At 46.2% G+C, this 23,242-nt stretch overlaps 1 protein-coding gene across 1 annotated transcript; it reads right to left on the bottom strand.

The window, feature by feature from the left end:
- Positions 1-8,345: 8,345 nt before the first annotated feature.
- On the bottom strand, positions 8,346-19,689 carry PLA2G5 (phospholipase A2 group V). The gene is made up of 4 exons (XM_068537750.1): positions 19,650-19,689; positions 18,299-18,443; positions 9,180-9,286; positions 8,346-8,470 (listed from the first exon to the last, which is right to left on the bottom strand). The coding sequence occupies exons 1-4, from the start codon at positions 19,687-19,689 to the stop codon at positions 8,346-8,348; spliced, it is 417 nt and encodes a 138-aa protein (XP_068393851.1).
- Positions 19,690-23,242: the final 3,553 nt, after the last annotated feature.

Genomic DNA, 23,242 nt, shown 5'->3' with positions numbered 1-23,242 from the left:
GCAGATTTTTAACCAACAATGATTTCAGTAGAGGAAAAGAGACTTCATATAGAACTGGGGTCAAGTCCAAATACAGCATGGACAAGTGCAGATTGACAGCCAAGGAGCAGGGTGGGGGTCAGTGGATGGAAAATTACTAAGAGGAGACATCACGGGTAAGGAGGGGATTCTTGCTGAAGGCAGCCCAGGATGATCAGACATTACCTGAGGATGGCGGGGATTGGAAATCTGATCAGATATCCAGGGTAGGGGATTCTTGATAAACTGACTTATGATTTTTGCTTTGCAGGACAACGTCCAAGGACAGGGTCCTGTCAAAAAAGGACTGAGAGGAGCCTAACTCAAGTTTGGTCAAAGAAAGTCCCCATCAGTAACAAAGTTACAGGTTTAAAAGGCAGAGATGGAACACATTTGAAGAGAATGTTCTACCATAAAAGATGAAAAAATTTTTAAATAAAAAGAGAAAGTTATAAAATATACACACATCTGGGGGACAAAGACGGTGACACGTAATTCTGTTTTCATTAGGAGAACACATCTTTACCCTGGGGGCACTGTTGTAAATTTAGAAATGTATAAAATCAGGACCAGGACCGTAGCTTGTCCCAGCCTCTGTGGTCGACATCAGGCTATTCCCATGGATACATGTGGGCGCATAAGGTAAGCTTTGCTCATCTTTTGTGACCTATACAACCTCCCAGCGTCCCCATACCTGACCACTATCTGCTTCACCCTGGAGCCGGTTTATAAATACAGATTTCCGGTCCCCAAACCAGAAGTGCTGATTCAGCTTGGGGAGTTGTATTTTTAACCACAGGTGATTCTGAGACAGCCCTTCTACCTGTCAGTCCCTAGGGCAGCCTTAGAAGGCATTGGGTTCCACCTGTGCAGAGCTTTCTCCTCCCCACTAGGACGAAATGCTTAACCCTTTCTATCGCTATAGAGACCGTACATGACACTGGGAAATTGTGGTCTCTGAGCTGGAGTCACCAGGCCCCCGTGTATTGGTGGGCGGGGCTGAGTGACCTCTTCATGGCCTGAGAGTGCGTGACACGGGTCCTTTACGCGCAGTGTCCGTGCTCTTTGCTTGCCCTGGTGGAGGGAGATGGAGTAGAATCTGTAGGGAGGCTGCGGGCCCATGGCATTAAATGATGCCTCCTTAAATGATAGCCTCCTGGTTTAACTCAAAACTCCTTCATCAGGCATCCCATCCTCATCACGTGTGGAGTGCTTGTCTCTTGCATGTCTGTCTCCTTCCCTAGACCGAGCTTCTCGAGAGAGAGAGAGATTTATATGTTGTTGTTGTTGAATCTCTGTGTCCCCGGGGCCCAGCCAGGCCCAGCACAAGCAGGTGTTCCATAAATGTGCACTGAAGAACTAATGACTTGTCCTCTATGGGGACCCAAAAGAGGAACGATGCCCTGTCCTGGGGAAGCTGGGACAGGTGTCACCTGGAAGCAGCATTTAGGCCGGGCCTTGGTGGATGGGAGGGATGGGGAGACAAGTGTTCCAGGCTCAGGGCAGAGCCCAGACAAAGGCTGGAGGTGCAGAAACGCACAGCCCCTGGATTGGCTGCAGGACCGCTTGTCTCGGGCCCAGTTTGGGTCTCCCCACAGGTGCTGCCTCTCACCCACAGCTGCGGCTACTCCTTCTGGAGAGCTCAGCGGTGCTCCCCCAAATGGGACCACTACAGCCACTGCATCACCAATTGCCACATCCAGTGTGGTAAGGGCTTCACGGGGCAGCCTGGGAAGACGAGGAGAGGACCACCTTCTGCCCTGGACACCAACCTTGCCCCCTAGGGCTTGTGTTTGGAGTCAAAACTCTTGGGCTTGGGTTTAACGGTCCTCTCCCATGACAAGTGCCATTTATTGAGTGCCTACTGTATGCCAGGCACTGCAGTGGGTAATTTATGTGCATCATATCATCAAATATTCCCAACAACCTAGCGAGGAAGGTGTTAGTAGTCATTTGACAGCTGAGGCTTAGGGAATGAAATCACAGCCCAGAAGGCACGTGGCGAGGAAATACGCAGAGCTACAACATGAGTCCCTCTCTGATCCCAAAGCCCTTACACACTAGCTCCCCATGACTGAAACTCAGTGGCTTGGATCTCTGTTTTCCAATCAGGTGCCACACACCTGTGCTTATGTCCTGTTCCTTTGCTGGGTAGTTACTGAATATTTAGGGACTGATGCTATCACAGGCTTGGAGATCCACAGTCAAAAGCCTAGGCCTGATCTAATATTTGAAGAGAAGCGTGAGGGAGTCAGGCATCGAGCCCCATGGGACACTTTATGGGGTTTCGTATAATTAAGGCTAAGACATGGAAGCCACTTAGATGTTTGCAACTTCAGAGCCAGGCGGGCCCTGAGAGGTCATGTGAACAAGGGTTTCTCAAATCCTTTTGATGGCAACCCGCACAATGTAATAAAATTGACACCCGGACCCAGTCAACCCACATAATCACTGCCAGGCTAGAAACACAGTTTGCTGAAGCAGCACTTTATGACTTGTGCTATATCGGCACAAGCATGCACACACCCATGCATGCACACAAGCGTACGCACACATGCACAAGCCAGAAGCAACCCTCTAAACTCATGTCATGATCCACTAATGGAGCAGGGCTACAGTGAAAATTATCTCTCAGACCTGCACCTGTGGGAAAGCTGAGGTCAGGAAGGGTAAGGGGCCTGCCCAAGGGTACCCAGGACGTGTGCAAAGTCAGATTAGAATCTGGTGTCTAGTTCCCAATACTTCTAGTTATCCAAAATACTGACTAATAGAATGTTAACCCAGGTGAGCGTGTAGGAGGTATTTGGATGCTTTGGGGTTCAAAATCCCCACAGCCAGACAGGGTCATTCTGTGCTTCTTGGAGGGCTCAGAAGCTCAGGGCCTCTGGGTCACTTTTGTGTCCATCAGGTTTCACTGAACCATGGGAGCCTCGGTGGCCGGGCTCCCCCCAGACCCGGTTTTCTGTATTGAGTTCCTAATTCTGACTCTGGGCTGTGGTTTCTGAGAAGATGTAGATGTGACTCCTGCTCTCTGGGCGTCTGTGATCTAAGGCAGCACTGATGGAAGCAAATGAGGCAGCAATGCGCAGGTGGTCTGACTCATGGACATTTACCAGGCGCCCCCTCTGTGCCAGGTCCTGTACCAAGCAAGGCAGAGAGTGCTGAGAGCAGTGAGGCATGGGCCCTGCCCCTGTGAGCTCAGCCTCTGGATTTGCACAGTCTCAGGTTCAAACCCTCACTCTGCCTTTCTCTGGTTGCATGGCCAAGTTTACATGCTCAGCCTCAGTTTACTCACCCATTAAATGGGATACTCACCTCTACCTGTTGGGTTGTTTGGGAAGATCAAATGAGATAACCTCTATGAAAGTCCCTGGCACATAGTAGGCAATCAGTAAGTGGTAGCTTTTATTATTATTACTGATAAGAAAAGGATGCAATTCACAGTTATAGATAGGTAATGAACGTTCCAGAAGGGATGAAACAGCATGAGCAGAGGCAGACTGGAAAGCATAGGGCAAGATTTGAGGAACAGATGTCTTTGGAAGTAGGGAGTAATCGGGAGAGCAAACTGGAAGCACACTACAGCCACAGGCGGAAAGACCGTAAGCGTCAGGCTGAAGAATTTGGCGATAGGGAGCCATTGAAGGCCTTGGAGGAAGGGAATGATGTAATTGGAGCGCATGATAGAATAGATGGATAGAGGACACTTGACTGATAGCAGCAAACCCTGCCAGGAGTTCACTTATCCTATAGTTGTGGCTTTCGGAAATTAGCAGGAAATGGGATTCTGTCACCATCCTGGGAGGCTTCCAGGAGGCGGCAGGATTTCTAAGGTTCCCGAAGGAGGCTCTTGCCACTTGGATGGGATGGGTTGGGTCTCTCTGGTTGGTTAACCGGAGGTGAGCACTCCGGTTTCCTTCCTGGGCTGGTACAGGTCCCAGAAGCAAGTGCCAGAAGCCGATCTGCAGGAGTGACCAGAAGTTGCCCTTGTGTCAACTGCAGCCAGCATCTGGACACATCCAACGGCTGGATCCTCATTTTCAAGAGCAAGCCATGCAGGAAGTCCATGTTCCCCTAGTGGACATTAGGACACTGAGTTATCTTCTCCCATCCCCCCGGCCCTCTGAGGATACCACCTAGCATGGCTGTCTAATAAAGTGCCCATCCCCACATCCAGTGCAGGCCCAGACCAGGGAGACATCAGTGACCGAGAGGCCAAAGGTTGAGCCCAGCGCTGGTCCAGACTGCTCCACCAAGGAGGTCAAAATGCCACAACCACTGTATTTTCGGCCCAAATTTTCAGTTCTCTCTCCTCCCACACTGGTCTGTGAACTCCTTGAGGGTAGGGACTGTGTCTCATTCATTCATTCATTTCTTCATTCAGTCACTTATTCATTCAGCAAACACTTGTTGAGCACCTGCCATGTGGCAAGCACGCTGTTAGGCACTGGGAATCCCGCTGTTATCAACCAGGGTTTGGTCAGAGTGGCAGAACTACTAAGAGGTACCTATATATAAAATGAGGGATTTTAATAGGGGTTTGTCTTTCTGTGATGCTGGGAACCAATGAAACAGTCTGTGAGAGGCTATTCCCTTTTGTGCTATTGCTGCTGCCTGAAATCTTACAGCCCAAGTGGCAGGGCAAACTGGAACCACAAGGATGGGTGGAGCCCAAGAGGAAAGCCTAGAACACCCTTCTGCATCTCACCACCTCCAAGTCTTCACCCAGAGAAGATAAAGGAGGCGATCTGGCAGGACCCAGAGTTGCTGCAGCCCTGGCTTCTTCGCCACACCAACACAGTGAGCCAGCAGATAAAGCACAACGTGCATTAGCCGCAAATGCATCCCATGCCGGGCTCCGACTTCCTGATTGTAAAAATCAAGTGACTTCTGGTCCACCTCTGCTTCCAAATCTCAGGCAAAACATCTCTTAAGAGACCCATGCTAACCTGGAACTCTGCAGGGATGGAAATTCTGGGAAATACAGCTTCAGCATAGCTAAGTGACACAGTACAGATCCGTGACAGTCTACCCCTTGTTGACTTGGCATCCATACACATCTCTTTCAACCATTCTTCACCTCCAAATAAAGACAATAGCAAAATCCTGTTTCTGCCTAACATAATGAGTATGACTTGAAACAAACTAACATCCCCTAAAGAGGATACCAAGTCCTTTTACCCATCTTTGGGTCATGCTCATTTCTATTCCAGTTGGGTCGTAACCCCCTTTTGATATTCTCTGATTTAAATACTGAGGTGTAAGGTTAGCTGCATGAACACAGCTTCTGCATGACAGGAGGGCCGCCCCAGAGGAGGTCTGTAACGTTGCAGCTGTCCACATTCATGGAGTGCCCGCACGTCGTGGACAACTATCTGTAAGACAGGCCCAGAACTTTTTCTTCCTTGGGCATCTGGTCATAGGGAACTCGACCATGAAGTCATTGGTACAGATTAAGAAAAAGGAGACAATACAGCAGGTCTAGGGGCCGTGGACCTCTGTGCCCCTTACTTGTGCAGCTCACCTGGACCTTTAGCACCTGTTTAGGTCCAGTTTCACATATTATCACGTGATGATGTAATTGCTGCCATGCACACCCAGCTTCATAACTTGGTGGGTCAGATAACAGCCAGCCTCATGATAACTTGTTAACCCAAGGTCAAGAATTCAGTCTCCCTGAAGATCCATTAGCAAGCCAGATGTTGTTTCTCAAAAGGAGAACAGTTATCTGCAGCTGATGGAGGGGCTTTGCTCCAAAATCCTAAGGGTCTGCCCCATGCTTTACCAGTAGGGGCCTGTGAAATCTTCCATGTGACATTTCTACCTGCACACACTCAGGAACCATTGGTCTGCTGGGTCTCTTGTGCATTTTCAGTTTGGTAACAGCTATAATTAACACACACCCCCCCATGTACGTATGCTCTAGAGATGATTTTTCATGTTTGAGGGGGTCCCATTTGTATCTGAAGCCCACTTTCAAATGCCAGTGAGGGCCTGTACTTACAAGGCAACCTGTCCTTAAGTGTCTGTGTATCTGTGTTATCTGCCAACTTCTATATAAAGATCTATCCAGGGAGGCATTTATGGTTTGGTCTGTACATTTCAGTATCTCCCTTGAAAGGCTGGGGGATGTGATTTTGAAAGGGAGACCTTCCCGCTGGTTCTCTTTCCAGCCAAGGAATAGTCAAGGAGAGCAGTCAAGGAGACCAACTCTTCCCAGGTTACAGGGATCGCGTGACTCCATCATTTCCCCATGGCTGTTCACTGCAGTGAGAGTGGGGCAGGGGAGCACCATGGAGGACCTCAGTGGGGTCCCCTCTACTGAGGATGAAACCAGTGCACCGGTGAGTCTAACCACCAAAGGACAGACTCCGGAATCCCCAGAGGCAGTCAGAGCAGAGAAGAAATAGAGCTGGCTCTCATGCTGAATCCAGGGGATTCTCCTAAGAACTCCCAATGTGGGTGAGTCCCTGAACCACTCCAGGTTCCATTTTCTCTCTTTTGGGGCCAGAGTTGAAGACAGTGGGATAGTGGTCAGAACCCAGAGTCTAGAACCAGGATCTGCGGTCTAAACCTACTTCTGCTATTGATGTGCTGTGTGACTTTGGGAAAGTCTCCTAACCTCTCTGGGCCTCAGTTTCTTGGTAGATAAATGAAGGCTCTCCATGAGCCCTTCCAGCTCAAATCCATGTCAGCCTGTGGTGCTGCTTTCATAATATTGCAGCATCCCTCATCCACAAATGCCTGTCTGAATACCAATGCTTTGAGCTTACTTGGATGCCCCAGTAAGAGGGGCCTGAATTCAGCCCCCTCCTGCAGAACTTACCAGCAAGACACCACCCTGCCTGCCACCTGACCCTGACGGGAGAAGGGAGAAGCCTGGGCTGAGGTCTCTTCTCCATCATCCAGGATATCGCAATTGAAGAGAAATGGCATTGAGAGTGAAGCTCCCAATTTCCTTTACATACCTATTTACAAATGGATTTGGAAAATGGCTCTGATCAAAAAAATTTCATGAGCAAATTGGACATTTGAATTGCGTTCTTTGTTACATTGTCAAATTTAGACGCGAGTCCATAGCAAACTTTTCGAAAACACTAGTACATTCAGGGTAATTGCATAAAATTAAATTTTATTTTGAAAATGTTCAACATTGGAGGTTTTTAAATATAGACCCCATTTATCATGTGGTTATTTTGGGATTTGTCAGTGGAAGGAAGCCAAATGTCCTTTCTTGGAAAGGACTCTCCTTTGTTTTGGGATGTGTCCTTTCTTCCTGCAGTCTGGGTATTAGAACACCCTTTCTTTTATGAATAGATCGATGAGGTGGGTTCTTTGGTGTCCTTCCTTGGTAAAAATAAACCCCATAGTTGAACTCTATTTTTTTAACGTCTTGCTCTGTGAAATCCCAGAACCTCATCATCGCCAGGTCATCATCAAGGTAGCTTTGGGATTCCCAATTTACATCGCAAAAAACATTACAGTTTCTTTTTTAAAGAGACCAGAAATCAGAGAGGTTCAGTAATGAGCCTGAGACCACACAGCTGGAGAAGCCAAGCTGGCATTCAAATGCGGCGCTCTCTGGTCTGGAAGCCCAAGATGGCACGATTGCCAATCATCTTCTCCCCACTCCCTGGAGGAAGAATGAGGTCCAGTGCTTGGCTCGAGTGGACCCAAGGTTCAAGGAGATGAGCCCCAAAGAAGGCTTGGTACTCACCCCAGGAAACCTTCTAGTTACTAATCTGTACCTTCATCCTCTGAGGGAACATGGTTAATGCTGGGTCTGGTGCCCCAACAGCAGAGAAAGGGGTACAGGCAACCCTCCACAGCAGGGGAAATACCTGTGTGGTTATTATTAGTCTTGAGAAGGAATTTTATTTAATATCTATGTGGCAGAATTATGGAGTCACTTTTGCTTCCACTTCAGTGAAAATTCTCTACAGGATGGTAGTTATAACCCAACAGCAGAACTGAAAAGTCAATGCATCCCAGGAAAGCCTCCCTCCTGGAGAAGCAGGGCCGTCTTCAGGGATGAGGAGAAACACAGCTGGCCTGGAGTGAAGGGCGAGCTTTCGGCACCAGAGCGGCTGATCTCGCAAGTGGAGGCCGGGGACCCTGACCTTGCCAAGTCTAATGACCAGAGTCACTCTCCTGGAACTCTGGAGGGTGAAGTGTGGCCGTGGGGCTCCTCCGAGCCCAGTGGAACATCAAGAAAGAATGAGGTCCCAGACCTGGGAGCCTCTCTGGGGATCCCAGCAGAGTGGGTAAGCTCTGTGCTGTAGGAGAGGGTGTAAGAGTCTTGGTCCAGGAGGAGCTCACTGAGGCGACTAGGTGCAGAGGAAGTTGGGAAAGTATTGATAACGAGGGTTGTAGCTCCTCTTGTTTCTCTTCAGGCAGTAGACGAAATGCTGGTCACAGGCGCAGAGCTGCATCTGGCAGAGGGACCCACGTTCTGCAAACAGGACACCAAATGCAGGATGAGGAAGAAAAGAGATGCTCTGTGACACTGACTCTGGACTTGCTTCAGTCGGGACTTGCTGCTAGCCTGAGCAGCCTCTCCAGTCTCCTTCCTGCCCTCAGTCTGATGTGGGAGGCACAGCTTCTACACTGGGGGTGCATAACCTGATGGAAGAGGCACAGCTGCTCCCCAGGGCGAGGTTTCCGCTGAGGGAGACACAGCTCCTGCCCTCAGGGAGTCCCCAGTCTGCTGGAGGGCATGCATTCCCTCCCCATCAGACTGGGAGCTCCCAGTCTGGTGATGGAGACAGCCCTGGCTCTGGAGGAACTTCAGTTCTCATAGAGGAGACACCATCCCCAGACTTAGCTTTGAACTCAGAAGGACCTGAGCTTGAATCCCGACTCTAGCTGTGTGCACTGGTAAGCCTTTGAGTCTGTTTCCTCATCTGTAAAATGGGGACACTAAAGCCACCCCACAGCAAGCAAAAGGACGTATGGAAAGCACTTAACTCCTAGTACATGCTGAGTCTAAGATGTTTCCGCCCTCCCCCTAGAGGTCAGATACAGCTGCAATAATCCTGCCCCTGTTGCCCCCATCTCTGCCCCGCCAAGACACAGACTGGCTGACCTCTTGGGGCATCTGACCTCAGAGGCAGCAGGGACCCAGGCTCTTCCAGTGGCCTGAATGGAAGCCCCAGCCTTACCACAGGTGACCAGGCCCCATGCAACTCTGTATCTGTACACCTGTGTCAAGACATTGCAGCCTTTTTTCTCCAGCTGTGCGTAGCAGTGGTCATGCATCCAACAGCACCTGTCAATGCAAGAGATTTAGATCCTGAGCAGAAGGGGCCTGTCCCTTGAGCAGAGGCCACCATGGTTGGTGAGGTCTGACCAAGAAAGAGTCTCATAATATGGCTGAGTCCTTCCTGCTCTTCCACTGAGGCTGTCCCACACGTACCAGTTCACGGACCGGCTCTTTCCTCCTGGGCCCACAGTGAGACTACATTTCCCAGCCCCCCTTGCAGGTATGTGTGGTCACATGACGAGGCTGGCACCCTGGGAGATGTACAGCACTTCTAGACCTACCCATAAAAACCTCCCACTCTAGGAGACCTTCAAGATGGTGGAGGAGTAAGACATGGAGATCACCTTCCTCCCCGCAAATACATCAGAAATACATCTACATGTGGAACAACTCCTACAGAACACCTACTGAATGCTGGCAGAAGACCTCAGACTTCTCAAAAGGGAACAGACACCTTCAGGAGACCTACACACAGAGGCGGGTCCAAATCCAAGCTGAACCCCAGGAGCTGTGCGAACAAAGAAGAAAAAGGGAAATCTCTCCCAGCAGCCTCAGGAGAAGTGATTAAATCTCCACAATCAACCTGATGTACCCTGCATCTGTGGAATACCTGAATAGACAACGAATCATCCCAAAATTGAGGCAGTGGACTTTGGGAGCAACTGTAGACGTGGGGTTTGCTTCCTGCATCTAATCTGTTTCTGGTTTTATGTTTATCTTAGCTTGGTATTTAGAGTTTATTATCATTGGTAGATTTGTTTATTGATTTGGTTGCTGTCTTCCTTTTTTTTATATATATACATATATATTTTTCCATTTTCTCTTTTTGTGAGTGTGTATGTATATGCTTCTTTGTGTGATTTTTGTCTGTACAGCTTTGTTTTTACCATTTGTCCTAAGGTTCTGTCTGTCTGTTTTTGTTTTTTGGGGTTTTTTTAGTATAGTTTTTAACGCTTGTTATAATTTGTGGATTTCTTTTTTGGTTTCGTTGCTCTCTTCTTTCTTTCTTTCTTTCTTTTTTTATTACTTTTTAATTTTTTTATTTTAATAACTTTCTAATTTAATTTAATTTAATTTATTTATTTATTTTTCTCCCTTTTCTTCTGAGCTGTGTGGCTGACAGGGTCTTGGTGCTCTGGCTGGGTGTCAGGCCTGTGCCTCTGAGGTGGGAGAGACAAGTTCAGGACATTGGTCCACCAGAGACCTCCCGGCTCCATGTAATATCAAACAGCGAAAGCTCTCCCAGAGATCTCCATCTCAAAGCTAAGACCCAGCTCCAGTCAATGACCAGCAAACTACAGTACTGGACACTTTATGCCAAACAACTAGCAAGACAGGAACACAACCCCACCCGTTAGCAGAGAGGCCACTTAAAATCATAATAAGGTCACAGACACCCCAAAACACACCACCAGACGTGGTCCTGCCCACCAGAAAGACAAGATCCAGCCTTATCCACCAGAACACACGCACCAGTCTCCTCCACCAGGAAGCCTGCACAACCCACTGAACCAACCTTAGCCACTGGGGCAGACACCAAAAACAATGGGAACTATGAACCTGCAGCCTGTGAAAAGGAGACCCCAAACACAGTAAGTTAAGGAAAATGAGAAGACAGAGAAACACACAGCAGATGAAGGAGCAAGGTAAAAACCCACCAGACCAAACAAATGAAGAGGAAATAGGCAGTCTACCTGAAAAAGAATTCAGAGTAATGATAGTAAAGATATCCAAAATCTTGGAAATACAATGGAGAAAATACAAGAAACATTTAACAAGGACCTAGAAGAACTAAAGAGCAAACACACAATGATGAACAACACAATAAATGAAATTAAAAATTCTCTAGAAGGAATCAATAGCAGAATAACTGAGGCAGAAGAACAGATAAGTGACCTGGAAGATAAAATAGTGGAAATAACTACCGCAGAGCAGAATAAAGAAAAAAGAATGAAAAGAATTGAGGGCAGTCTCAGAGACCTCTGGGACAACATTAAACACACCAACATTTGACGTATAGGGGTCCCAGAAGAAGAAGAGAAAAAGAAAGGGACTGAGAAAATATTTGAAGAGATTATAGTTGAAAACTTCCCTAACATGGGAAGGGAAATAGTCAATCAAGTCCAGGAAGTGCAGAGAGTCCCATACAGGATAAATCCAAAGAGAAACATGCCAAGACACATATTAATCAAACTGTCAGAAATTAAATACAAAGAAAAAATATTAAAAGCAGCAAGGGAAAAACAACAAATAACATACAAGGGAATCCCCAGAAGGTTAACAGCTGATCTTTCAGCAGAAACACTGCAAGCCAGAAGGGAGTGGCAGGACATATTTAAAGAAGTGATGAAAGGGAAAAACCTACAACCAAGAATACTTTACTCAGCAAGGATCTCATCCAGATTTGACGGAGAAATTAAAAGCTTTTCAGACAAGCAAAAGCTAAGAGAATTCAGCACCACCAAACCAGCTTTACAACAAATGCTAAAGGAACTTCTCTAGGCAGGAAACACAAGAGAAGGAAAAGACCTACAATAACAAACCCAAAACAATTAAGGAAATGGTAATAGGAACATACATATCAATAACTACTTTAAATGTAAATCGATTAAATGCTCCAACCAAAAGACATAGACTGGCTGAATGGATACAAAAACAAGACCCATATATATGCTGTCTACAAGAGACCTACTTCAGACCTAGGAACACATACAGACTGAAAGTCAGGGGATGGAAAAAGATATTCCATGCAAATAGAAATCAAAAGAAAGCTGGAGTAACAATTCTCATATCAGACAAAATGGACTTTAAAATAAAGACTATTACAAGAGACAAAGAAGGACACTACATAACGATCAAGGGATCAATCCAAGAAGAAGATATAACAATTGTAAATATTTATGCTCCCAACATAGGAACACCTCAACATAAGGCAAATGCTAACAGCCATAAAAGGGGGTATCAACAGTAACACAGTCATAGTAGGGGACTTTAACACCCCACTTTCACCAATGGACAGATCATCCAAAATGAAAATAAATAAGGAAACACAAGCTTTAAATGATACATTAAACAAGATGGACTTAATTGATATTTATAGGACATTCCATCCAAAAACAACAGAATACACTTTCTTCTCAAGTGCTCGTGGAACATTCTCCAGGATAGATCATATCTTGGGTCACAAATCAAGCCTTGGTAGATTTAAGAAAATTGAGATCATATCAAGTATCTTTTCTGACCACAATGCTATGAGACTAGATATCAGTTAGAGGAAAAAATCTGTAAAAAATACAAACACGTGGAGGCTAAACAATACACTACTAAATAACCAAGAGGTCACTGAAGAAATCAAAGAGAAAATTTAAAAATACCTAGAAACACATGACAATGAAAACACGATGACCCAAAACCTATGGGATGCAGCAAAACCAGTTCCAAGTAGGAAGTTTATAGCAATACAATCCTACCTCAAGAAACAAGAAACATCTCAACTAAACAACCTAACCTTATACCTAAAGCAATTAGAGAAAGAAGAACAAAAAAACCCCGAAAGTTAGCAGAAGGAAAGAAATCATAAAGATCAGATCAGAAATAAATGAAAAAGAAATGAAGGAAACAATAGCAAAGATCAATAAAACTAAAAGCTGCTTCTTTGAGAAGATAAACTAAATTGATAAACCATTAGCCAGACTCATCAAGAAAAAAAGGGAGAAGACTCAAATCAATAGAATTGGAAATGAAAAAGGAGAAGTAACAACTGACTCTGCAGAAATACAAAGGATCATGAGAGATTACTACAAGCAACTATATGCCAATAAAATAGACAAACTGGAAGAAATGGACAAATTCTTAGAAAAGCTCAACCTTCTGAGACTGAAACAGGAAGAAATAGAAAATATAAGCAGACCAATCACAAGCACTGAAATTGAGACTGCGATTAAAAATCTTCCAACAAACAAAAGCCCAGGACCAGATGGCTTCACAGGCGAATTCTGTCAAACATTTAGAGAAGAGCTAACACCTATCCTTCTCAAACTCTTCCAAAATATAACAGAGGGAGGAACACTCCCAAACTCATTCTACGAGGCCACTATCACCCTGATACCAAAACCAGACAAAGATGTCACAAAGAAAGAAAACTACAGGCCAATATCACTGATGAACATAAATGCAAAAATCCTCAATACTAGCAAACGGAATCCAACAGCACGTTAAAAGGATCATACACCATGATCAAGTGGGGTTTATCCCAGGAATGCAAGGATTCTTCAATATACGCAAATCAATCAGTGTGATACATCATATTAACAAACTGAAGGAGAAAAACCATATGATCATCTCAATAGATGCAGAAAAAGCTTTTGACAAATTCAACACCCATTTATGATAAAAACCCTCCAGAAAGTAGGCATAGAGGGAACTTACCTCAACATAATAAAAGCCATATATGACAAACCCACAGCCAACATCATTCTCAATGGTGAAAAACTGAAACCGTTTCCTCTAAAATCAGGAAGAAGAGAAGGTCGTCCAGTCTCACCACTATTATTCAACATAGTTTTGGAAGCTTTAGCTACAGCAATGAGAGAAGAAAAAGAAATAAAAGGAATCCAAATCGGAAAAGAAGAAGTAAAGCTGTCACTGTTTGCAGACGACATGATACTATACATAGGGAATCCTAAAGATGCTACCAAAAAAATGCTAGAACTAATTAATGAATCTGGTAAAGTAGCAGGATACAAAATTAATGCACAGAAATCTCTTGCATTCCTATACACTAATGATTAAAAATCTGAAAGAGAAGTTAAGGAAACACTCCCATTTACCATTGCAACAAAAGGAATAAAATACCTAGGAATACACCTACCTAAGGAGACAAAAGACCTGTATGCAGAAAACTATAAGACACTGATGAAAGAAATTAAAGATGATGCAAACAGGGCTTCCCTGGTGGCGCAGTGGTTAAGTATCTGCCTGCCAATGCAGGGCGCACGGGTTCGAGCCCTCGTCTGGGAAGATCCCACATGCCGTGGAGCAACAAAGCCCGTGAGCCACAATTACTGAGCTTGTGCATCTGGAGCCTGTGCTCCGCAAGAAGAGAGGCCGCGATAGTGAGAGGCCCGCGCACTGTGATGAAGAGTGGCCCCCACTCGCGCAACTGGAGAAAGCCCTCGCACAGAAACGAAGACCCAACACAGCCAAAAATAAATAAATAAATAAATTTATAAAAAAAAAAGATGATGCAAACAGATGGAGAGATATACCATGTTCTTGGATTGGAAGAATCAGCATTGTGAAAATGACTATTCTACCCAAAGCAATATACAGATTCAATGCAATCCCTATCAAACTTCCAATGGCATTTTTCACAGAACTGGAAAAAAAATTTCACAATTTGTATGGAAACACAAAACACCCTGAATAGCCAAAGCAATCTTGAGAAAGAAAAATGGGCTGGAGGAATCAGGCTCCTGGACTTCAGTCTATACTACAAAGCTACAGTAATCAAGACAGTATGGTACTGGCACAAAAACAGAAATATAGATCAATGGAACAGGATAGAAAGCCCAGAGATAAACCCACGCACATATGGTCACCTTATTTTTGATAAAGGAGGCAAGAATATACAATGGAGAAAAGACGGCCTCCTCAGTAAGTGGTGCTGGGAAAACTGGACAGCTACATGTAAAAGAATGAAATAAGAACACTCCCTAACACAGTACACAAAAATAAACTCAAAATGGATTAAAGACCTAAATGTAAGGCCAGACACTATAAAACTCTTAGGGGAAAACATAGGCAGAACACTCTATGACATAAATCTCAGCAAGATCCTTCTTGACCCACCTCCTAAAGAAATGGAAATAAAAACAAAAATAAACAAATGGGACCTAATGAAACTTAAAAGCTTTTGCACAGCAAAGGAAGACATAAACAAGACGAAAAGATAACCCTCAGAATGGGAGAAAATATTTGCAAATGAAGCAATTGACAAAGGATTAATCTCCAAAATTTACAAGCAGCTCATGCAGCTCAATATCAAAAAAACAAACAACCCCAATCCAAAAATGGGCAGAAGACCTAAATAGACATTTCTCCAAAGAAGATATACAGATGGCCTACAGACACATGAAAGAATGCTCAACATCATTAATCATTAGAGAAATGCAAATCAAAACTACAATGAGATATCATCTCACACCAGTCAGAATGGCCATCATCAAAAAATCTACAAACAATAAATGCTGGAGAGGGTGTGGAGAAAAGGGAACCCTCTTGCTCTGTTGGTGGGAATGTAAATTAATACAGCCACTATGGAGAACAGTATGGAGGTTCCTTAAAAAACTAAAAATAGAACTACCATACGACCCAGCAATCCCACTACTGGGCATATACCCTGAGAAAACCATAATTCAAAAAGAGTCATGTACCACAATGTTCATTGCAGCTCTATTTACAATAGCCAGGACATGGAAGCAACCTAAGTGTCCATCGACAGATGAATGGCTAAAGAAGATGTGGCACATATATACAATGGAATATTACTCAGCCATAAAAAGGAACGAAACTGAGTTGTTTGTGGTGAGGTGGATGGACCCAGAGTCTGTCATACAGAGTGAAGTAAGTCAGAAAGAGAAAAACAAATACCGTATGCTAACACATATATATGGAATCTAAAAAAATAAAAAATGGTTCTAAAGAACCTAGGGGAAGGACAGGAATAAAGACGCAGACGTAGAGAATGGACTTGAGGACACGGAGGGGGAAGGTTAAGCTGGGACAAAGTGAGAGAGTGGCATGGATTTATATATACTATCAAATGTAAAATAGATAGCTAGTGGGAAGCAGCCACATAGCACAGGGAGATCAGCTTGGTGCTTTGTGACCACCTAGAGGGGTGGGGTAGGGAGGGTGGGAGGGAGACGCAAGAGGGAGGAGATATGGGGATATATGTATAGCTGATTCACTTTGTTATAAAGCAGAAACTAACACATCATTGTAAAGCAATTATACTCCAATAAAGATGTTAAAAAAAAAATTCCCACTCTGTCCTCCACTCTCTCTCTCTCCATCTCAGCTGGATGGAGATGCCGCAGCCGAGGACTCTGAAGCCATGGGGAAAGTCACAAGACAGGAGAAACCTGGGTCCTTGAATTGATATGTGATTCACATGGTTAAATGAGCAAAAACTAAACTTCAAGTGTGATCGCTGTGGGAAACTGCATTTTTTTAAAATTTAGATTTATAGAAAAATCGAGAAGATTGTACCAAATGCTCCCTTTTACCCCACACCCAGTTTCCCCTATTATCAACACTTTTTATGAGTATAATACGTTTGTTACAGCTAACAAACCAATACTGATACATTAGTAAATAAATGTTAACTAATTAAATAATAATATATCACTATTGATTCATTAATTGTAAAAGTCTGTAGTTTCTTTAGATTTTCTTAGTTTTTACCTAAATGTTCTTTTCTATTCCAAGATCCAGTGATGGACACCATGTTACATGTAGTTGTCCTGTCTCTTTAGGCTGCTCTTGGCTGTGGCAGTTTGTCACACTTTCTTTGTTTTCGATGACCTTGACAGTTTTGAGGAATGGTGGTCAAGTCTTTTGTAGGATGCTCTCCTACTAGGATTTCTTTGATGTTTTTGCCATGATAAGATGGGTCATGGGTTTATTTTGTTGCCCATGTTGTTCCAGTTTTGGCCACTGGGGGCTCTCCCAGTTGGCTCCTGTGCTCTTTGACATATTCCTATCAATGAGGGGTTTGGTTTGGGTTTGTTTTGTTCGAGCCCTTCCTTAATTTTGGGCACTACAAAAAGCTCCAGGTTCATCTTGTATATTTCCTGCCCTAGTCCTAGGATCAGCCATCTCTCCAAGGAGCCTCGGTTCCTCTCATTGGAGAACGGTATCAGAAACCAGGTCTGGGCACTAGGTGCTGCTTATTGCTTCTGTGGTATTGTTTCTTTTAGGGCCTCTCAGATGACAGAGCAAAAAAAATATGTGTCTATATTAACCCACGTAATTACACATATCTCTACATATTTTTATATGTAACCATCTGCTTCTATATTCAGCTAACTAGGAGTTTATACTGAAGTCTCCAACTCTAATCCATCATCACACAGATCATTCTAGCTTCCTGTCCCTGCTTGTCTGGTCTGTAAACTCCCACTCCAGCAGTGACAAGCTTGGCTCCAACCATCTGCCCTCCATTTGTTTAAGCCCCCCATCCCCTTATACATGTCTAGCTGTATAAGAATTGTTAACCCAGCAGGTTGTATTTTTCAAAGAACAATCTCTCCCATCTCACATGTTCTTCTAGAACATTGCCACTTCCCAATCAAGAGGTGGAAACTGGGCCCCCTCTCTCTTAAAGCCTTTGTGACTGCCTTGACGAAGAGAACAGTGGAAGGAACACAGTAGAATTTCTGAGGCTGGATCATAAAAACGCCATGCTCTTTTGTCATGCCATTCTGGAACACTCACTCTTGAAACCCAAGAGTCACCGTGCTATGAGGAAGTCCAGACAACGTTAGAGAGGCTTAAGTGAGAGGAACTGAGGCCCCTGGCCCACAGCCTCAGCTGAGCTCCCCGCCAGCAGACAGCAACAACTTGCCAGCCATAGGAGTAATCATTCTAGAAAGCAGATCACCCAGCCTCAGAGGAGCTGCCCAAGCTGAAGCCAGGTGGAAAAGAGACAAGCCATCCCACCAAGCCCTGCCCAAGTGGCAGAATCTTAGCAAAATAAATGGTTGTCATCGCTTTAAGCTACTACATTTTGGGGTGGTTTGTTATGTAGTGATAGATCAACCGATATATTAGGCACTGAGCTTCGGGGAGTTACTAGATGTATCTTGGGCAAGTCAGTTAACCTCTCTGAGACTCAGTTTTCTTATCTATAAAATGGTGCTTTAATACTCATCTTTCAGAATTGATATCGAATTAAATGAGATAATGTGGATACAGAGCCTGAAGCATAAAGGGCAGTTATGACAATTAACTCACCAATCAGTACCATCCTTGGGGGTTCCTTGACCCCCCCAGCCGCAGTAACAGCCGTAGAAGCCATAGCTCATCAGGGCGGGCTTCCTAGTCACCTTCTCAATCATCACCCTCAGCTCCAGCAAGCTCCCTGGGACAGCAGGCACACCTGAAAGACAGCCCAGGCAAACCTGCTCCAGCCCCACTTTCCCACATGCTCCCGCCCTTTCTGTCACCTTGAGGCTCGGAGGGACCAATGTGTCCCTTTTTTATCCTCCCCATTCATGGGAGAGGAATGAGAAACGTGAGGGCAAACAGTATAGAGAAGGGATTAGAAGTTTGGACGTGGACAATCCCAGCTCTGCCACTAATTCACAGTATGATGTTGAATAGGTCACTTCATCTCTCGGAGCCTCAGTTTCCTCATCTGCAAAATGCCGGGGTGGGGGGGTGCCTAAAATGAACGCCTACCTTTTGGAGATGTCATGAGGGTTGAAAAAAGATAAAGTATGTAAATTTCTAGCACAGTGACAGACACGTAGTAAGTGACCAAGAAATGTTAGGGATAATGAATATGGTATCTGTATGAAGCAGGCAGACAGGCACTTCCTGTCTCTCCTGATGATACAGCCGTCCCTCCCCGCAATTAACACCATCTGGAACAGGAGGCACAGAATCTTAGAGCAGTGTGGGACCAGTAGAGATCGCTGAAGCCAGCTCCCTCATCTTGCAGTTGGGAGACTGTAGCTGAGAGGGGACGGCGCCTTGCCCAGGGTTTGGCAGTGAGCCAGAGGCCCTCTCCCTGCACTCTCCCACTCTTCCTGCAGTCTCCAGGGATCTGGCAAGGCATCAGCAGGACAGCTTGTCAGAGGTTGTGTATACGGTGACGGGGCTGCAGGGGAGGCCTAAAGCCAGGCTCCCCCCACGTTGGGCAGTTCCCTCCAGCTGGGAGGTGGCAGCAGGTGGGACGTGTAGAAAACCTGGCCAGGCCTGAGCACAGAATGCCCAGGAATCGTGGAATGGAATATTTATATAAGGATCTTGTGTTGTGATAGTTTTATCTTATTTTATTTGTCATCAAAGTAAAAAATCTGCCTCCCATCTACAAGCCCCATGTCTTCCACATGGCACAATCTTTCCACATTCCCTCCTAGAATCCTGCCGCAGCCCAACCGTCAACTATTATTCTGTGTCACAGATGACGAGACAGAGGCTCGGAGAGCCCAAGGCTCTTGCTGAAATCGACATGGCCAGGGTAGAGCCAAGGTTCAAAATCAGGTCGCCAGGACTTCCAAGACTGGTGTCCTTTCCACTACCTTATTGTTCCTGTGGGGTGAAAGGTCAAAAGTTCAGAGGTCTCGGGGCAAGCACTTACTACAAGCCAGGAAGCAAGCCAGTGTGAGGAGGCCCTTCATCTCCAGCGTTCTGGAAAAGAAAACACAGCCCATGACATGTCGATCGGGAGAGGCCCTCATGGCCCATTCAGACCCACTCCTGGCTGGGGAGGGCCACTCCATGGCCCGCCAGGCCCAACCCTCTCACGTTGGGCAGTAAACAGGCAGCAGCAGCTGGAAAAGACGAGGCAAAAACCTCAAGGAGTTGACCCAAGGGGGGTCCCTGGGAGGAGAGGGGCACCCGTGGGTTGGTGTTCCCATTAGAGATGGGAGAGAATTTTCCCATCGCAAATACCCCCAACACAATCGCTCCTTCCTGAAAATTCTTTTTCAATTATATTTTACAGCTGTGTTGGTATAAAAACAAATACAATCCAGGCTGGATTCATTCCTATACGTTCATTATATTATATTATGTTTTCTCCTGGTCTTAAAAGAATTTAAAATTAAAACATTTTCATGGGCCCCAGGCACCATGTCTACCTAAAAAAATAAGTCAACCCTGGGTGCTCACAACAGCTCTGAAGGGTAGTATCATTGTTCTGTAGGGGAGCAAAATTTGAACCCCAAAGTGTGTCTCTTTGGCATAAGGATTAATTTAGGCTGATTAATTTTAAGAAACAGAAGATTAGGGGAGTCTTTCTTTTTACCTCTCCTTTAGCCGCCTCAAGAATTTAGATAAAGGGTCTGCTCCTGGCATAGAGCTATTACAGAGGCATCTGCAAGGAATATGGGAATAGTTGTGGCTGGAGAAACCTGACAGGGCCTAGAGACCAGAGTCGACCTTGTGTTCCATTGTCTCTGCAGGCCCAGCAAACATTTGCATAACAAACGTTTGCTTTTCCAACTCTATGTGAATTGCCTTCCTCCCCTTTGAAGTCCCAAACCCCTACCCCCAACATCCTCTCTGGTCTTTAGCAGAAGATGGTATTTAAGATAAGGGCTTGGGCCATTTTGGTGAGTTCCTTAGTTTTCCTGGGTCTCTCCCATGTGTATGTGTTATTAAACACTTGTTTGATTTTCTCCTGTTAGTCTATCTCATGTCGATTTAATTCTTAGACCAGCCAGGAGAACTTAGAAGGGTAGAAAATGTCTTCCTCCCCAACAGTTCTCATTTTGCCAGTGGAGAAATGGAGGCTCAGAGAGCTCAAACAACCTGCCAGAAGTCACGCAGCTGGTGAAAAGTGGAGGTGAGGTTCAAACCCAAGCCTGGCGCATCCCTCACTGCCTCATACATCCTCCCTCCCTAGAGGGATGTGTTCCCCTTTGAGCCGAGTGGGCTAGGGTCCTTCACATGCTCTACCTCCTGGGCCTGGAGGCCCCAGCTTCCCTCCCCAGCGTCTACCTTTGACAAATGCATGAATCACTAGCCACGAGTCCAAAAAACTCACACCCAGAAGGCAAGGGACATTCCTTATGTCTCGGGCCAGTGACGGATTCTACTTTGGCCTCTTAGAAGTTCCTTACCAGTGGCTGCCTGCTTCCCTTCCCTCTCTGGATCCCAAAGTCCTTGTTCACCCAGAGCTGCTCAGCTGGCCTACAGCCTGCCAGGATTCCACTCCGATGCCCTGCTGTCTCCGATCCCTGGGTTCCTTGGTCACTCTGCCCCGGGCCCCTGGTACCTCCTGAGACCTGGCTCCAAACACACAGCCTCCAACTCCCCAGGGCTCCCAGCAGCCGGGCTGGCCTCTCCACGCCATCCTTTGTCCAGCAGTTCCTCTGAGTTCCAAGAACATCCCTGAGGGTTCTGTCTGCCCACAGCCTCCGCTCTGAGGGCTCTAAACAGACAAGGGAAATGACCCTACGCCTTACCCTTCCAAGCCAATCTTCCTCACTGCTTCCTGGAGCTGTGGCAGGAGGAAGACACCAGCTACCACGTACTGGGCACCTAAGACATGCCAGACACCGTCCACTGTCTCCTTAAACCTGCAGATGACCCAAACAGGTGGGTACTGTGAAACGTGCTGGCAGTGTCTGCCCTTTAACAGTCATTTGTTGCGGGAGAGAAGAGCAGTTGTTGACTTTACAGGTGAAGAAATGGAGCCTCAGGAAGGGAAAGTGAGTCGCCCAGGGATTCAGCCCAGGACTGTGAATGTACTCCTTTGACTGACCCTATTCCACTGCTTCTGAACAGGCCCTGTGTACAAATCACCTTGTTCATTTTCTATATTTCAGGACACTTTAACATCTTGGGGACCTCGCTGGGCTGGAAAGAGACAGCCCCTCCAAGACTAGCTAATCCCTAGATAAAGCAAAAGACTCTCCTGTGGACGTGGTTTTCAAGTGCAAACCAAGCGATCCTAAACTCCCATGCCCAACCACTTCGTCTATCTCAATGTCCCACTCCCAGCCAATATTTCCCCTGGCCTAAATCACCCCAGGGCCGGGGCCAGACCACCAGGGATCACCCCTACAGCCTGAAGGCCACTGAAATTATTCAAGTTAGCCTGTCCTAAACTGTTTACCCTGCCCTGTCTTGCCTTTGCCACAGAGAACACAATACAGGCTCTGGGCCGTGCTTTCCCTCATTTCTTCTGTCTCCCTATCAACCCTGGTGCTTCTCTGTGTGGCCCTGCTAGGTGTGGTGCGCTCCCTTCTCTTGGAAACTGTAACAAACTATCTTTTAAATGCAATCGTCTCCTGATCTGTTGGCTTCACCACACCTGAAGAAAATCAAAATCCCAGGTGCACATTAGATCATCTTGGGACATGGCTGTTGGTGTGAGGGAGCAGTGCCAGGTCCCACACAGAGGAGTCTGAAGGTGCACAAAAGAAGTCTCACAGAGGACGTGGCAGAGGCATTGAAATAGCTGCTCTGGAGGCCGGGAAAGTGGACCATCAATGGATCCCAAAGCCGGCTCCCAGCAGAAGGATGTGGGGTTGGCTATTTTTATCAAGCAACCACGGAGGAGAATGAGCGAGGCCAAGAGATAATTGTGGAGTGGAGTACAGGCTGCGGTAATGTGAGGTGGGGAGAGTGGGGACAGACAGCCTGACAGAAGCATGGAAACGGGGGCCGGGCAGTGGCTGGGTCACTGGGGAGACGGGTCCTCCAAGTCTACATACAGCAGTCCCCCTGCTCCCAGGACCACCCCCCATCCCAGTTCATGCCTCCTAGATGGAAATGATCAACAGCACCAAGCCCCCACTATACAGAAGGTGCTACTGAGACCCCCCACCCGAAATCTGGGGGAGGCCATGGGCGGCCAGGGGTCTCCTCTCACAGCCCCCTCCCTCTATACGCCCTGACCCCACCCGCCTCGGGCAAGGCAGCCCCCAGAATGAGATTCCTCACCAGTGACACCTTCTCTCTGTCCTCGGTCTGGAGTAGAGGCAGGAGCTGGGCCCAGCTGGTTTTAAGGGCCTCCCTGCCCACCTCTTACACCCCACCTGGGCCAGCTCCAGGATTCATGGAAACTCCCACAGAAAGCCTTACTTCACCCCTCAGGACCGCTGGGGATATTTTTCCTGTCTGCGCTCAGAAGTAGCTATTTCCTGAAGCACGTCAGACGCCTGGGAGGCTTTCGGGAGAGACACAGAGGAGGGAATAACCACAGTCAAGGTTATTCTCCAT

The sequence above is a fragment of the Eschrichtius robustus genome, chromosome 3, assembly GCF_028021215.1.
Source record: "Eschrichtius robustus isolate mEscRob2 chromosome 3, mEscRob2.pri, whole genome shotgun sequence".
Taxonomy (NCBI): Eukaryota; Metazoa; Chordata; class Mammalia; order Artiodactyla; family Eschrichtiidae; genus Eschrichtius; species Eschrichtius robustus.
This window is presented reverse-complemented; position numbering and strand designations above follow the sequence as displayed.